We start from the raw sequence: 16915 nt of genomic DNA, 5'->3' as shown, positions 1-16915 counted from the left end.
AAGAGTATTATAACTTTCTCAAAATCCTTTCTTCTTCCAATTTTGCGATCTAATTTCTTTACATTTTTATATTCGTAATTATAACCTTCACCCATATGTTTTTCTATATAATTCAAAATGATCTAATATGCAAGAAAATTTTATATTACTAGTGGTTTAATTGGGGTTGATTTGTTAAATGTACTTCTTTTTTAAATAGATAAAAATTGTGCAATGGAATAATTAATAAAGTAAAAATCTGAAAATAAAAACTTTGAAAAAAATGAAACTAGAGAGCGTTGATATTAGAATAATGCTAGTACTATAATGATTTGTTGAGCAAAATATTTAAGTCCTCGAAAATTTTTAAAATATATTTTAGTAATTTGAAAACGAATTTGTAAAATGAAATCGTCTTTATTTTCGATATCTATCTTACTCTTGTAATTGAGTAAATTGATCTCATAAAAAAATCTGTTTTAATTATTATTGAGGTGTGAGAATGAAAAAAAGAAAAAGAAAAAAGAATTCAATCTGGAAAAAAGGGCAAAAAAAAATTCAACCATATAAGTTCATTATTAAGGGGTCTTTTGATTCAGAGTTAAAATTATTTTGATTTTGATTTGGAAAATGATAAATGAGATGTGATTATAAAATTGATTTAAAAAATATATATTTTTATTGTATAATGTGTTAAGTTAATGTTAAAAGTAAAATTAAATTTATTTAAAAACAAATGGGCGTAAAACTTTTCCTAGGAAAGACAGCTTTTCTCTTTACCCTTCGCACAGAGCATAAAGCTCCCTTTTCTCTTCGGCCCCCTGTTCTCTGTGAAACCGTGAACCTCATCCTCAACTGAGCTTCCTACCAGTGAGTTCGCCCCCTCTGTTCTCTGTCAACTGAGCTTCCTGGTGAGGAAGCCCCCTCTGCTCTTTGTCAACTGAGCTTCCTACCGATGGGTTCGCCCCCTCTGTTCTCTGTCAACTGAGCTTCCTGGTGAGGAAGTCCCCTCTGTTCTTTGTCAACTGAGCTTCCTGGTGAGTTCGCTCCCTCTGTTCTCTGTAAATCCGTGAATGAGCAAGCTCAACTGAGAATGTTTGCTTGTTCCGACCCTTTCGGAGGATTAGGAGGAACAAGGTTGGTTTGATGTGGTTTGCGATGATGGTTGTTGCGGGTAAGATGTCTTCAGTGTGTACTACTATGCTCTGCTGTCTTTTAACTCTGTTCTTCCCGAACTTTTGGCATATCGATTTCATCACGAGCTGGTTTGTTGTTGTCTCTTTTGGTGGTTGCGGATGCCAAAACTTCTTCTGATGCTTCTGTCTGACTATCCATGCTGTAATTCCGTGTTCTGATCAGATATATTGGACTCTTACATCTGCCATTCTCCATGTATATGCATGCTTCTGTCGCTTGTTTTTTGTTAACGCTGCCATTGTCCATGTACTTTACCTAAAGGCATTGCAATTTGTTAGTACATGGCTTCAAGGGGTGGTGGTAATTCGAACCAGATGAAATGGTCCCAACCAATGGAGAAGTTTTTCCTACAGCGTGTGCTTCAAAAGGTTAGGTCCAACATACCGTTCCAGACGTATGATTGGGAGGACATCGATGCGGAGATCCAACAACGATTCGATGTTTGCTGGGGCGTGAATAGGCTAAAGCTCAAGCTAAAGAAGGACAAGATGGCCTTCGAGAAATTCACCGCCTTGATTAACCGTACTGGTGCTGGTTGGGATCCTTTGACACGCACCATCAGCGCTGACGATGATTTTTGGAGGCCTTTCTGCCAGGTTTGAGCTCGCAATCTCCTCTTTTTTTTTTCTCGTTTCTTTTTTCCGGTTACAATAGGAGGGTAATGGCCTAGTACAAGGAAATGAAAAAGAAATCTAAATAAAAGGACATAGGTAGTCCACCGATGAGAATCGAACCTGAAACTTTCTAGATTACCAAGCGAGGGTGTTAGTCATGCAATACATCCCTTTCTCTCGCAATCTACTCTTTTGTTGCCTACGAAAGTGTGTAAAATACCTGCCTTATCATTTCCCTTTTTGTCTTTCATGTTTAGAGGGGAAGCGTGTTGATGTACAATGGCTTCAGGAAACATGGGTTGCCACACTACGAATTGCTTGAGGAGATATTTGGCAAGACTGCGGTGACAGGTGCTGTCAGACGGGCATCAACCGATTTGCCGCCCACCTCCTCCAAGGGACGTGGGATCGAAAAACGCTTGCGCACTCCTTGTATAGGCAGGAGCCGCGCACAGATGAATTTGGAGGAAGAGACTGACTCTTTAAGCACCCCCCTGGCTCACTAATGCATGGGGAACCCCCGTTACAGCCTGGTGAACGGGGAAAGGGGAAGAAAGACAGGATGGAGAAGATCGTTGGTGTGATCGGTAAGAGCTTACGTTCGAAGACGGATCCCTCCAGGCCCAGCTCCAAGAGGAGCAAGTCAGTGATCATCCCTGTGAAAATCGATGAATTTAGTAATCCAGCATGCCTGACAGTACTGAATGAGATGCGACAAGAGGAGGGCGTCACAGATCGTCAGTGGCTCGCGGCAATGAAATCTTTCAAGGATCCTCATATTCGCGAGGGTTTCATCATGATGCCTCCTAGCGTGAGGAGTCTTTGGTTGAACGAGGAAGCTGGGGAATGAATCGGTTTAGGGTCTTCTTATGGGTTTTAATTTTATGTAACCATTGACTGCACGTATTTTATTTGTGTGTGTTTTGGTTTGACTGTGCTTCTATTGCCGGACTATCGTATATGTGAAGTGATATGTCATTGTGCGTCTTTCTATTACACTATCGTATTTTCGTTATGCAATAAATATATATATATATATATTTATTTATTTATTTCATAGGGCTGTATTGGAGTTATGGATGACACCCACGTCGCATCGGCACCACCGGAGAATCTCCAAGGACCATATCGAGGGTGTAAGATTATACCAACACAGAATGTGCTGACTGTGTGTTCTCATGATATGATGTTCACGTATATGGTCACCAGATGGAGGGATCGACGCATGACGCTAGAATATTAACAGAGTCAGCCGCGTTTCTAGGATTTCCGACACCACCACACGGTGAGTATAAAGTTCAGCCTATTTCATTTAATAGGTGGAGCATAACCCAATTCGGTTATTGCTACTAATTTAAATTTTGGAGTTGCGGGTACATATTATTTCGTCGATGCGGGTTTTGGAGTTGAAGAGGAGATTTGCTATATTAAAATTAATGCTCAATTATCCGGTGGCTAAGCAAGCGTCCATTGCGCTATCATGCTTTGTTCTCCACAACTTTATCAGATCCGAGGATCATTTAGATCAGTTGTTTGATGAGCGTGGAGACGATTGTTATGACATGGAATAGTAAGAGCCAGAGGAGCTCGAGGAAGGAGAAGTAATACAATTTAACAGTAATATTGATGAATTGAACGGACAACGCAATCAAATCGCGAGAATGCTATGGGATGCTCGACATGGGAATTAGTGATGTGTACTGTTGATGAACGTATTTCCCTAATGCATTATCGCTGTGGTGTTAATGAATGTCGTATTTGCTACCTATTTAATAAGAAATCGATACGCGTGGTGCGGATGTATTATTGGAATGAGATAAATAAACAAAAGTGGGAAGAATTGTACCAATTCCTCATGCTTTTGGGCGGCCACCGTAGCTTTCTAGGGTAGGAAGAGAGGTTAACGATTCCACTTCCTTTTGACCCTTTTACATCTAACTTCAACTATGAGTGTATTATTTTGTCTTTGTAATTTCAAAATTTTAAGTTAAGTTGAGTTACAAATTAACTCAATTAACAAACGCAATGTAAATATTTTATCAAAAAATTGTTCATTAAAAATGAAAATGGTCATACGATTATATCATAGTGATCATTATTTATGTTGGCATAATTTAGCTTGTAATAGTACTGGACGTTTGTGACTTTATTCGTCAACGTCATAATAAATTAGTCTATAACCATCATAAAAGTACGGAGCTGGATAAAATATTTCTCGATTTTTCTTAATTTTAAATTTACCATTTCAATAAATCTAAACATAGTTTAATTTATATTATACCGATTCGATAAATCTAGTCATTTTTTACGCATTCAATATATTTAGACAAAATTTAATATATTCATATATCTTATCTCATAGAGACACACTTCTTCACATCTAGAGCGACAAAATATGCTCTTTCATACTTAAAGACACGTCTCTTTGTTTTATCTATGCATATTGACTAAAGGATGCAGCATCTTCGCTTCACGTAATCTATTACTGTTCAGTATAATATAATTATTTTCTTATGACATGTTTTCACTCATTTAATTAAAAAACTTTGAATGTTGTCTTATTCTTATTTGGGGTAAGTGCGTCAACAATCATGAGCCTCACTTAGTTTTTCAAATCTAGCAAATTTTTTTACAAGTACACTAATAATCAATTTTGTTTTAAATCAAATATTTGCTAGCAATCAGTTAATAATATAGCAATAGAAAAATATCAAAAGTAAAATAATGAATTACATAAAAATAAAAAGGGAAAAACTCATAAAATTCAAGAAAAAATAAAATATAAAAGAATTAGATAATTAAATTTTAAAATAAAAATTAGTATAGTTCTAAATAAATTTCAAAAGAGTGAGAAAATTCAAAAATAAGGTTCGAACATAAAAGAAATTCAAAATTTGCAAAAAAAAGAAAGAAATTCAAATTTACACCTACAAAAAAAATGTGAAATAGCTTGAAATGTTTTTGCACTTGGAGATGTCAATTGTGCCCTTTCATAAATTCCTACTTTTATCTCTAATTTATTTGTTTCCTTCTAATACCTCTTTAAGGCTTCCACTTCCCGCCAATTCGAAACTTTATTCCCATTCCCGCTGATGGTCGGCAATGGTGACCATTCTTTATCAGTATATACAACCCTTCCTATAGTCATACCGCCTAGCCCTATATTTCCCCATTCCTTCTCGTGTACCTTCTACCTCTCTCTATGTCTCTCTTTGTTTTTTCTGGTTTGCACAAATTACTCTAATGAATGGTGCATGACTACGACTCCAAATTGTGGTGAATCAGTCTCTCATTAATCAATAAATTATAGAAAATGGGGGACTTTTCTTTTCTAGATCAATGAGCCATAAGCACCAAGAAAGAACGCAAGAGAGAGAGAAAGGGAGGAACAAATAGGCGGTGAAGATGACTCTGAAAGTGAGAGCCAGGACTAAGTCATCCGGCCTTTGGAGATGTGGAAATCGACACACAAGAGTTTTCTTCATTTAGTAAAAAACTCGAATACTCTTTTTGGTTAAATTCACGATTTCTAGAGTTAGAGAAAGAAAACTCAATTTGTGGACTGTAAATGACAACTTATTGTAAATATGTATATTTTACAGAAGTCTTATATGTTTACACTCCTATGATCACAAGGAAGATGTAGGAATATATATAGAACTCATTTTTGTTGAACAATTCAAGAGTTATGGTGATTTGAATCTTCTATGGTTATGGTAAGTAAAGAATTTTGACCTGTATTGATCCATTCACTTGTGAAATCCTGTTAATTTCTGAAATAAAAGTTCATTTTGTAAAGTTTCCATAGACACCAAGATTCACTGATTGGTACATAGAGAAGCAACCTGTTGAATTTGGCCAAGCGAAGAGTTTGAGATCTCACAGCTACTACGTATAATCACATTTAGAGGCACGCGACATAATGTTAACACCTTTTATGCCACTTCTTTATCCTCCTATTACTAGAGACTGGGACATATCTTATTAATAGATATTTTCACCGATTTCATTGACCCTCAGGTAATATCTGATAATTAATGTTTTCTAGACAAACTATCAATTTTTTTCGCAAGCAGTATTTGAGCAATTTAGCTTGCATTAATAGTATCGATTTATAATTGATCACAAAATTTAAAATTTAAAATTATGATGTAGCATGTCTCTTTATTTATCCTTACCCAATAGTTGGTCCTCTTATCTCTCTCTATATATTAGAGTATTTCAAAGCTGTTGTTAATCAGAGTAGTATTTTTTGTTCCGTGGATGAACTGCAATTATTTTGTTCTTTTCTGATATCTATAAAAAAAAATTATATCGTAATATTTTATATTTTTTACTTTACTCTTCGATTTACATTTCTTTTTGTTGGTTGATAAACAGTACCACTCGCCATCTCAAAATAAGTCAAAGATCAATTATATATATGGGTACAACGTAGATTGTATATGCTTCTTCTATGTTATTAGCAATAATATAGTGTCCAAGTTATACATTATTTACATTCCATTATTTTAGTGAGACATCAAATATTATTCAATTAAAACTTTATTAGTGACGCTATTTCATTTGAACTTGATAATTCTTTCGATATTTTGCACTTGAGACGCGCGTGCTAGTTTCAATAAAGGTTGGTTGCTGGAATTTTAGTACTCTGGAGAAGAATTCACGTAAACTAGGAAAATACTTTAGGAAAATAAAACAATTAAAAATATTTCAAATTGAAATGATATTTTAAACCGATAAAGTAGTACAGGATCTAAAAACTTGCTGATAGTAAAAGTCAAGGCCTATTCAGAAAGTTTTATAATTTACACTTAAATATATAGGTATAGTTATGGATTATAAAACTTAATATTACGACTGGTAGTGATTTACTTTGAATTCACGTACATATTAGATAGTGTAAATTCGTATATCATTAACGTCATATGTATCAAAATCTATTTCTTAGCATATATATATATATTTATGTCCACAGTATCGCCGCTATTATATATATGCTATCAAAAATAAAATTTTCCAAGCGATACAATATGAAAGAAAATTTACATTAATAAAATAATTATCAGATCAATATATTCAACATTTATGTTGCAATATTTCATATAATATCACCTGATAAATGAGAAAATTATTTCAATATCGAAACATATATAATTTGGATTCTTAATATCAAAGAAATTGATAATACAACAATACTATTGAATACTAATTATTTTTAACAAACTACAAATGAATAACTAATATCTAATTTCAAACTACATCTCTTTATTTTAATAAAGTTGTCGATATCCTATTAACTATCCAAATATTTATAAAAAAAAATATTTGAAAATCTGAAATTTTTAGTTTCCTAAGACAAAGATATATATATATATATATATAAACACATATCGGTTTACTATTCTAAATAGAAAATTTTCTTGACTTCTAGATATTCGATGAACTGTCAGCCTAAATAAAATTCAAGGAACTATCTTTTATGTTATGAATCTCTTTACGCAAATTAAAGTAAATTAATAATGAGTTCTATAGACATGATGAATTAATTTTTTTGTTACAAGTATGTAATTAGAAAATAAAATAATAATGATTCCAATTCTTAACAGGCACATATAATTTTTACGTAATTAAACTAATTATACAAGACTGAGAAAGCAGAAGAGGGCTTGTAAAGTAATGATGTGGCTTTATGAGATTTTAGCTTCATGAGGTGGATGTGTAAAAGACTGAGAAAATAATTTGTTATTATGCATATATATATGGGGATATAGATTCTATTATTTTTTTCTAAATTTTGTCCTACACATTTGTTTATTTTTTGTTTTCATACTTCCATTACTTAAAAGTTAGAATCATTAATTTTGTTAACATGGAAGCCAATAAGATGCAAATGTCGTAATCTATATGATATATAAACTTGACTCCTAACATAATAAATGGGGGTAAAATAGTGAAAGTTTAATTAATTTATAATTTAATGTATTATAAAGAAATTACATGATAATAATTTATTATCATGAATAATAATAATAATATGAGAAAATAGTTAAAGATGAAAGATTTCAATCACTTATTGTTATTTGTAAATAAATATTTATAATTCAAAAAATGTTAAAAGTTTTTCTATAATTTACCAAATAAAATTAAGGAGTTTGACTTATATTTTTTTTAAATTATTCTATTAGAAATTTCTTTGATTGGTGAATGAAGAATATGAACATATTGTAATGTAATAAAAACCCCACAATCCATACCAATTACTATTTTATACTTAAATTTCATATTATGGAATTTTCTAAATAAAATCTGTGCAATACACAGGCTCAACAACTTAGTGTGTGTATGTATATATATATATATATATATATATATAGAAAGTTGTAATCCATAGGGCTGGAAATGTAATTATTTATTAATATAGGGCTAGAAAGGTCAATATCTATGTAATAAATAGGGTAAAAAAGGTAAATATATATTGATATAGGGCTAGAAAAGTCAATATCTAAATAATATTACTTTACTTGAATTTAAAAACTAAATAATAGATATCTAAGTACTAGAAAATAACAATATTAGAATCTCACTTGAATTAATTTATCGAAGTATTTTTACCCTCAATTTGAAAATAATTATTTGTACTTAAAAGAAAAAAATAGAAAAGGAACTTTACTTAAATTAATTTAAGTAGGTATTTTTGCCCTCAATTTAGAAAATTTATTTGTAATAAATTAATTTCCAGATGATAGGTTAACTGTATGATTTATAAAGGAACTAAAACTTATAACTACAAAGTTCAATATATTATTAAACTATTACAATACATATCTCTTATGATTTTAAATTTATGTAGAAAATTTTATTATAGCAAATAAAATTTATATTATGTATAACAAATTAATTATTTATGTGCACAAAATGACGGTATAAATATCTGTATTTTAGGTCCTGTATAGATTATGGAAACTATTTTATTCAAAATGAAACTATAATTAACTTTGAAAAATATAAAAGTTCTCCACTTGGAAAAGAAAAAAAATTATAATCTTACATCTAAAGAAAAAACGTTCAATTAATCTCCTTAGATAAATTACCCATGCAGTGCAAACCCTTGGCGAAAGAAAATAATTATAATTTTACATCTTAAAGGCATAAAGTCCAACAAATCTCCGCAGAAAAATTAGTCGTGTAATGCAGGGGTAAAAACGGACTTATCTATATGGAGCAATAAATAGGGAGTGGAGTCGTAAATATCTTTATAAAAGTTTCATAAATAAGAATATATTATAAATACAATTTTTAGAAAAGATTTCATAGTAGAGCTTTGGCCTTGTAATTCAACAAAAAGATTCATAAAAAATATAGGACAAACTACACAAAAAAATCTAAATTTTAAAAAACGTCTCAGTTTTGTCCTAAATTTTATTTTGTAACAAAACAAACTATAAGTTTTCTAAATTGTTTAAAAAATGACTTCCGTTATAAATTCTATCAATTTTTCATACGTGGACTGTTAACTTCAGATATAAATTAATAAACAAATAAGATAGGTTAAATAAAAAATTCAAATTTTCAAAAAAGTCTCAATTTAATCATAAATTTGGTATGTAATAAAAAAAATCATATGGTTTATCAGATGATGTGTAAACTTTGTAGGTTCGGTGAAGTCCACGTAGGCAAATAGACGGCAACTTAACAGAATGGTAACGGAAGGTCAAATTTGAGACGATTCTCAAAACATGTGAATATTTTTGTTACAAAATAAAATTTAGGACAAAACTGAGACGTTTTACAAAATTTAAGTTTTTTTTGTGTAATTTGCCAAAAATTATAAAATATATATTATTGATAAAAGGTAAAGTCATAAATATCTTTATAAAAGTTTCATGAATAAGAATATATTGTAAATGCAATTGTGAAAAAAGATTTCATAGTTGGGCTTCAGCCCCTAATTCACCAAAAAAAGATTTTATAAAAAAATAATATATCGTTTATTGATAAAATAATAGATATTTAGTTCAAAATGAGAAAATTAGAGCTGAAAACTTACCTTTCATTAAATCTAGGGGTTTTACCTCAGTTTAACATTTCTTTCAAATCTATAATATACTTTTAAAATTATCAAAAATATCCCATGTTTTACATTTTGATCCAAATATATCATGACGTTATAATTTACGTTAACCTTAATAGGTTCTAAATCTATTCCATGTGTTTAATTTTTTCTCTAATTTGTTTTATGATTTTATTTTTTTCTCTAATCTATCCCGGGTAAAAGGGCCACAGTTGCAAGACCTTTAAATGTTGACGGAGATATAACGGCGGGATAGATTTGGAAAAAAATGTAAATCATGAGATATTTTTGAAAATTTTAAAACATATGATATATTTGAAAGAAAGGTTATAGGTAATTTGCCCTTAAATCTATAGTTACAAAAAACTATTCTCACGAGAAGATTACTACGTTATCTATGCTTCATATTTTCTGAATTTCTGAATTTCTGAAATTTTTTATATATTTAGGGAAATAATTTTCTCTTAATATAAAGAATTTTTCTTTTAAAAAAATCAATCCTTTCTCAGCAAAGCACTAAATCTATTATTATAAAGAAATTTTCATATAAGAAAATCAATATTTTATCAATAAAATTAAAATTTTGTGCAATAAAAAATAATTTTCTATTAGTAAAATTTAAATATATAATTATAAATAACTTTTCATATAAAAAATTCAATGTGTTATCAATAAAATTAATAGTAATCGTCATAAATGAATCTCATCTAACAATTAAAAATATGAAAAAATAAGTTCATAATTGTAGCGACCATCTTTATTAATTAGACTAATTCTGTTTGTTTTAATGATTAATTTATATGGATATAAGCAAAAATTAATGAGCTTAGGTGGCTTTGTTCGGCTTTTAAATTATAATACAACTTTAGTCAACTTAACTCTATTTTTTTTCCAAATTTAACAATATAATAATTATTATTGTTTTTTTTCTTCCATTTAATAATACATTCTCACTCATACTTTTTCTTAACGATTTTTAAATTTCAATTTAATAATATTTGCACACTCATACTTTTTCCTAATCATATTTAAAATTAATTTTTTAATAATAAATTACACATCCACTTTCACTTCTATACATACATACATATATATATTCTCACATATTAATTTATTTATCAATACTTGCAATTATTGCACAAAATCAAGTTGAGTTGGATAACTTATCCAACTCGACAACCAAGCGCAAGCTTAAGTTTTATACTTACTTATATATTTTGATAAGTTCTATAGAGTGATACAATTAATCGTGAATTAATATCATACTATAAGTTTCAATATTCTATTTCTCACAAGGCCCTTTTTCAAAATTACAATTTTAATTTGATAAATACAAAAAATAGTAGATAATTGTTTGAAAATATCTGTGCAATGCACGAGACTCAAGACTATATCATATACATTAGCATGAGGATCCCACATTTCAATTTATACACCACCAAGGTTAGAACAATTATCTTGTTGTCTCAGGTTCGAGTCGCCTTCCACATTGCTACAATTCAAATTGTCCACTGCTCACCACTAGCACCCTGTTGAGGGACTACATAATGCGAGAGGAGGTGTGACTGTCAACTATTCCAAACCTCCTATTTTTTTACGATAAATATATATATATATGTTAGATAAGTGACATTTTTATCTTAAATTAAAGGGAATTAAAAAAATCATGTAAAGAAAGAAGGAACACAAAATAAGGAAATAAGACATAAAAGAAAACGGATCTAAAATTAATAATTACAAAAATTAGAGAGAAAACGTTATATTAAAGAAAATACGAATAGATTCGTCAAAAGAGAGAGAGAGAGAGAGAGAGAGAGAGAGAAGAAAAGAAAAAAGAAATGAAAAAGTTGAGGACAGTGTAAGCTCGCGTTGAGCCGCAGACTCGACACACAGAGATCGATCCATCGACCGGACAAAAGTAAACAAATGGTATCAACATCGTCGTCTTCGAAAGGGGACTGAACCTCGGGGAGCAGCTCGTCAATGGCGTCGGAGTCGAAGGGCTGGAGCAGAACAGCTCGAGGTGTGGTGATCAAGGCCCTGGTTCTCGCGGGAGGAGCTCTCCTCCTCAAGCGCCTCACCAAGTCCACCACCCGCTGGGACCACGCCCGTTTCGTCGCCAACTCCCTCTCCGGCGAGAAGGTATTACTATTGCTTCTGCTTTCTCTCTTCGCCGATTATGTTACGGCGGCCTCGATTCTTCGCTCGAGCTCTGTGTACTCCAGCTTGATTGTTGAGATTGAAATGGACTTCTGTTTGGTAGTTTTCGAGGGAGCAAGCTTCCAGAGATCGTGATAATTACTTCAACATTAGGTACTTTCGATTTTGCCTCTCTTGCGTATAGATTTCGTGCTGTTAATCTGTGTTTGCCTCCCGCAGCACCGGCCAATTACCTCAATTGATTGCTTTTCTCTTTAATTCCAATCTTTCCTTTTCAATTCATCAGTATGCAGATAATCCATATGCTTGAGTTCTATGCAAGCTTTCTTTGGTTTTCTCTTATCAACTCCATTTTACTGGAACTCAATTTAAAACCTGAAGAAAACAGCTGAACTTTCTTAAAGCTGAAAATTTGTTCAGAAGAGAGTTTCCTTCTGAAGTTCAATTTCTCGGGTTTGTTGACCAAATGAACCAGTTCCTGCACATCTTTCAATATGGATATTCGGTTTTCGGTTCCTTTATTAGGGGTAATTTAACAAAAATATAAAAATGTAAATGTATAGTGGAGCTGGATGGTGATTTTGGACAATAAACTTATGGAAGTACCTCGCCCTTTGCAGATTGCTCGCATGCCCAGCAGCGGAAATGGTGGATGGTTCGAAGGTTTTGTATCTTGAGCAGGTTAATATTATCTCAAGGACTATTGTATACCATTACTTGGCCTAACCTGTAACTCAATGTTCATTATTTACTTTCTTTAATCTTCCTCAGGCATTTTGGAGAACTCCACAGAAACCGTTTAGGCAGGTATATCATGAGCTCTATGTCTGACATTAACTGTACTTAACTGCACCTATTAGTTTGTGAACAAGCATGGGTAATTCCCTTTTGCCTAAAGCTTCTTGATGCATCCATTTATTGACACTTAGTTTCATTTAAATAGTTTGTTCTCGCTCTTGATAAGTTGGAATTCTGACATTAGCTTGAATTGCAGCGATTCTGTCTAGTGAAGCCTTGTCCAAAGGAGTTGAAGTGTGATGTTGAGGTGTGTTCTACTTTGACTCCATTCTAGATGTCTTATGATTTCTTAAATTTTCCTCTATTTACTTTTGAGAAGGTATTTTGGTTGCCTTAGCAAGGATGTGTAGTACTTCTTTTTATATGTTTGTTGAATGACCCTGCTGATACTTTTTTTCCGGTTCCAAAAATACTGTGGAGAATTCTAGTCCAGAGCAAAGATTTTCCTTTGCTTGTGGCTCTGGTTTCTTACGAGAAGGAGGCATGATTGAATAATAAGTTATAGAAGCAATTGTTTTTCATAAATTAAGGTTTATATGCACAGTTGTCTTAGCTTTAAATTCACTTACTATCTTTTTTCTTCCTTTTTACCCTCCCAGTTAATGGAAATATTTGCTTCCACAAAGATGCAGTTTAGTGTTTCAGAAAATTCTGTAGATTGTGTGGTTCTTCTGAAAGATATTCTCCTAAGCAATTTGGATTCTCTTATTACTGTTTTTCCAGTAAATTGTTGCTTTCTGTGTTTTTTCATTGTTAATGGAATCATCTTCTTAAGGAAAGTCTCCACTGAGAATGGTGGCAAACTATCTAGATCAAGCCACAGTTGCGGAAGAAATCCCCCCTTGACAATTTGAACGCGTTCATTTCTTCATAAACTTAGGAAATCAATCAGTTCTGTTATAGAGTTGTAGTATCGTCAGACATCTTTAGTGTTTGCTGAAAGTTTTACTTTCTATTTAAGCTTTTTGTTGATCTGTACTTGTCTTGTAGAATCTTTCTTTACCTTATTTTTGTGAAGTTGTATCATCAATATTTAAACAATTTGAGGCTGTCCTTATCACATAATACTTAAGCAACATAACTTATTCTTTGAAGTTCATCTAATGGTAGGTGAGTACATTCGGCATCAGGGACATGGAAGAGTACAAGAATTTCTGTGATCGTCAAAAAGACCAGCGGCCACTGCCTGAAGAAGTTATTGGGGTGAGTTTCCCACTATGGTTTCCCACTATGGTCTTGAGTACATGAAAATTGAAATCATTGTCAGCTTTGGAAACACGGGTTGTGCATAAGATGATGCTACCAGTCATGTTGCCTAATTCTTCTTGAATCCCCTGAAAGATCTACTCATTGAGAAAATATGTTTAGTATGGTCTGATCACGAATCTTGCTATTACTTTTATTTTATACGGCCAAAAAGAAAAAGGGAAAACTATTTCCTTCTGGCTCAAGAAATAGGTTTTTTTAATGACTTAAGAAGACTGCACAGAAGCAAGGTACACTGAAAAGAAAAATGGGCTTTTAGTGCCTTGTATGTGGAGTGAACTTCCACTTGCTATCATGATGAATGAATTGTATATGTTTTTTGTATGAGCCGTTTGATGTGTTTGTTGGGGACTTTTTTAAAAGAGGGAAGTAGTTTAGCTTAATATGCACTGATTTTTCTGGCTTTCACAATGACACTCTGAAGCTGTGCTTTGAGAGGAGCATCTGTCTTATCTTATATGTGCTAGCCAATTCAGAGTGCCAAATGTTTCTGTAGATATTCTGGAATTACGTTACATGCCTTTTGAACATCATCATCAACCATATAATGAGCTAAGTGCTACTTGCAGGACATCGCTGAACATTTGACCACCATCCATCTCAAACGCTGTGATCGTGGAAAGCGTTGTTTATATGAAGGTTCGACTCCACCAGGCGGATTTCCTAATACATGGGTAAGTCATCTCCCCTTCCTCCTCTTATTCCTTCAGCAGAAGTGTCTAATGAAAGCTGTACTTTGGTTCTGGTAATTTGATCCTAATCTTCCGTTTTCATTCTTTTTATCCCGTGACAGAATGGAGCAGCTTATTGCACTTCAGAACTCGCTATCTTGAAGAACAACGAAGTGCATATCTGGGACAGGGGCTATGACGAGGAAGCCCAACAGGTTAGCTTCTTTCTGGCATCTGTTCATTGCTCCGCCATTGTTTACTCTACGAGCTACTGATTCTATTGCCAACTCAAATAAGCAAACAGTCCAGTAACTAATTGTAATACTCTCGAACGGTTTATTCTTTACAGGTCTGGGGACCTAGGTCAGGTCCATACGAGTTTAAACCTGCTCCAGCACCGAGCTACAATGACGTGTTCTCTCTAAATTTCCCCACCTCTGCGCAGTCTCTGGAAAAAAGAATAGAAGGTTCATTTGTGTTAAGAGAATAATCCTATGCAGACTGAATTCTTTGTATACTGTAGTAGTAGCTATGGCTTTGGAAAGTATATAGCATATGCTTCTCACTATATACTATATACTCTCGGGTCCATATGTGCTATTCTCTTGCTCTATTTCTCTTTAGCAGTCTTCGGCAATGATCGTTATCATGGATTAAATTTTGAGATAACCTTCAAGTGTTTACAGAGAGAGCAAAAGAAACCACGTAGTTATCGGGGATTCCTACAGAAGTCTGTGCTTTGTGAAAGGCGCTGGAAGCGATAATCACATCGGAGCTAAGCTTCTTGTTCAGTCTCTGTAGCATCTGCAGGAACTCTGCCAGCGGGGGCTCTCCAGCACATGCATCCGCATGGACATGTTTCTTGGAGGAAATAATGAATAACAAATCGAACGTTCTCTGGTAATGTTGGGATGGTTCAGATCAGAGTGTCGGAGAAAGAACCCTGGACATGTACGTAGAAATACTGATGCACCGATGGATGCACGGAGCCGGCTAAGATGTAGTTGTTGCTGTTGTCCACGAGCAAAGTACCAGATTGCAAAGAAAGCCCGGCGAACTTGATCGCTGAAGTACAGTGATGATCACTTTTTGTTGTGTGACAATAACATGTTTGAAGGAATAAAGGCGAAGATTATGGTCCGGCCCGTTATTGGTGAAATATCCAAATTTATTCTATTACGTTTATATATATATGGCGAGGTGGGCTCGTTAGATGGTCTCACAATATTCTACTGCTGTATGGAAAGTGTTTTTTGGAAAGTTTTTTCTGGGTGAATTTTTTCTTTAGTTGAAAATTATGATTTGTACAATATATAATAAAAATTGACAAAATGGGAAAAAAATGGATTCATGTTATATCATGTGTAACGTACGGGTTTCATGATTAGTATATACGATGTTGCGTTACTCACATTATCACCCCAATTAAATATGCATACAAAAGAGACATGAGATAGTTTCTAGAAATGGCGGGAGGTAGCCCCTCCCGAATGGTTTTTGCTTCATTATTTGTTCATTCTAGTGACTGGCAAAAATCAATTTTAACGTAATTTATCATATCATATTGCGTAGAACAGAGACGAGATAATTTCTCAAATTCTATGCACCCCGATCTCGCCTACCTGCCACCGGCATAGATTGCCCGGCTAAAGTCGATGTTATCGGCATCGGAAGAGGTAAACAACCTGCGTCTGTATTGCCACTGCACCCCGAACTGGATATATACATCTAATGCATAGGAAATCATCGATATATTAGAATTAATTAATATCAATTTTTTTTTAGCTTATATATAGGGGACGTTATTTTCTAGCTTGGAAGGTGTACATCTTTGTCAGATGCACGGGAGTGACCCAATATTTCTGTGTCCAAATAAGAAAATTGTTCTTAAGTTTTATCTATGATATTTTCATTGAATCGTTCAATTTTCTACTTACGTTTAATTCACCCGACGAATCATTCTCTAGCTGAGAAGGCATTTATCTTTATTAGATGGACGAGGGATCAAATCTTAATCAATCCTGTGTCCAAGTGAGAAGATTGTTCATGTGCAAGTTAAGTTTAATTTATAATATATATATATATATATATATACACACTAGGCTATTGAACCTGTGAGCTGCACGAATTTTATAAAAAAACTTATTATAATTATT

General features: G+C 32.9%; 2 protein-coding genes across 2 annotated transcripts; both read left to right on the top strand.

Annotated features, from left to right (window-relative positions):
- Positions 1–878: 878 nt before the first annotated feature.
- On the top strand, positions 879–2786 carry LOC116187133. Its single transcript, XM_031515735.1, has 3 exons — positions 879–890; positions 1455–1772; positions 2048–2786. The coding sequence occupies exons 2-3, from the start codon at positions 1458–1460 to the stop codon at positions 2294–2296; spliced, it is 564 nt and encodes a 187-aa protein (XP_031371595.1). The 5' UTR covers positions 879–890; positions 1455–1457; the 3' UTR covers positions 2297–2786.
- Positions 2787–11685: 8899 nt separating this feature from the next.
- On the top strand, positions 11686–15968 carry LOC116189335 (chromophore lyase CRL, chloroplastic). Its single transcript, XM_031518959.1, has 9 exons — positions 11686–12006; positions 12128–12177; positions 12645–12705; positions 12796–12831; positions 13019–13069; positions 13933–14025; positions 14658–14762; positions 14882–14974; positions 15109–15968. The coding sequence occupies exons 1-9, from the start codon at positions 11848–11850 to the stop codon at positions 15247–15249; spliced, it is 789 nt and encodes a 262-aa protein (XP_031374819.1). The 5' UTR covers positions 11686–11847; the 3' UTR covers positions 15250–15968.
- The last annotated feature ends 947 nt before the right edge of the window (positions 15969–16915 follow it).

The sequence above is a fragment of the Punica granatum genome, chromosome 8 (assembly GCF_007655135.1).
Source record: "Punica granatum isolate Tunisia-2019 chromosome 8, ASM765513v2, whole genome shotgun sequence".
NCBI lineage: Eukaryota > Viridiplantae > Streptophyta > Magnoliopsida > Myrtales > Lythraceae > Punica > Punica granatum.
Note: the sequence above shows the minus strand (reverse complement) of the source record. Positions and strands in the feature narration are given on the sequence as shown.

What these genes read in the sequence shown, in the direction of transcription:
- LOC116187133 (XM_031515735.1), top strand. Translation starts at nt 1,458, where the DNA reads ATGGCTTCAAGGGGTGGTGGTAATTCGAACCAGATGAAATGGTCCCAA. An exon ending in TTTGGAGGCCTTTCTGCCAG is followed by an intron (nt 1,773 to 2,047) that starts GTTTGAGCTCGC and finishes TTTCATGTTTAG; the next exon opens with AGGGGAAGCGTGTTGATGTA.
- LOC116189335 (XM_031518959.1), top strand. Translation starts at nt 11,848, where the DNA reads ATGGCGTCGGAGTCGAAGGGCTGGAGCAGAACAGCTCGAGGTGTGGTG. An exon ending in CACAGAAACCGTTTAGGCAG is followed by an intron (nt 12,832 to 13,018) that starts GTATATCATGAG and finishes CTTGAATTGCAG; the next exon opens with CGATTCTGTCTAGTGAAGCC. An exon ending in TGCCTGAAGAAGTTATTGGG is followed by an intron (nt 14,026 to 14,657) that starts GTGAGTTTCCCA and finishes TGCTACTTGCAG; the next exon opens with GACATCGCTGAACATTTGAC.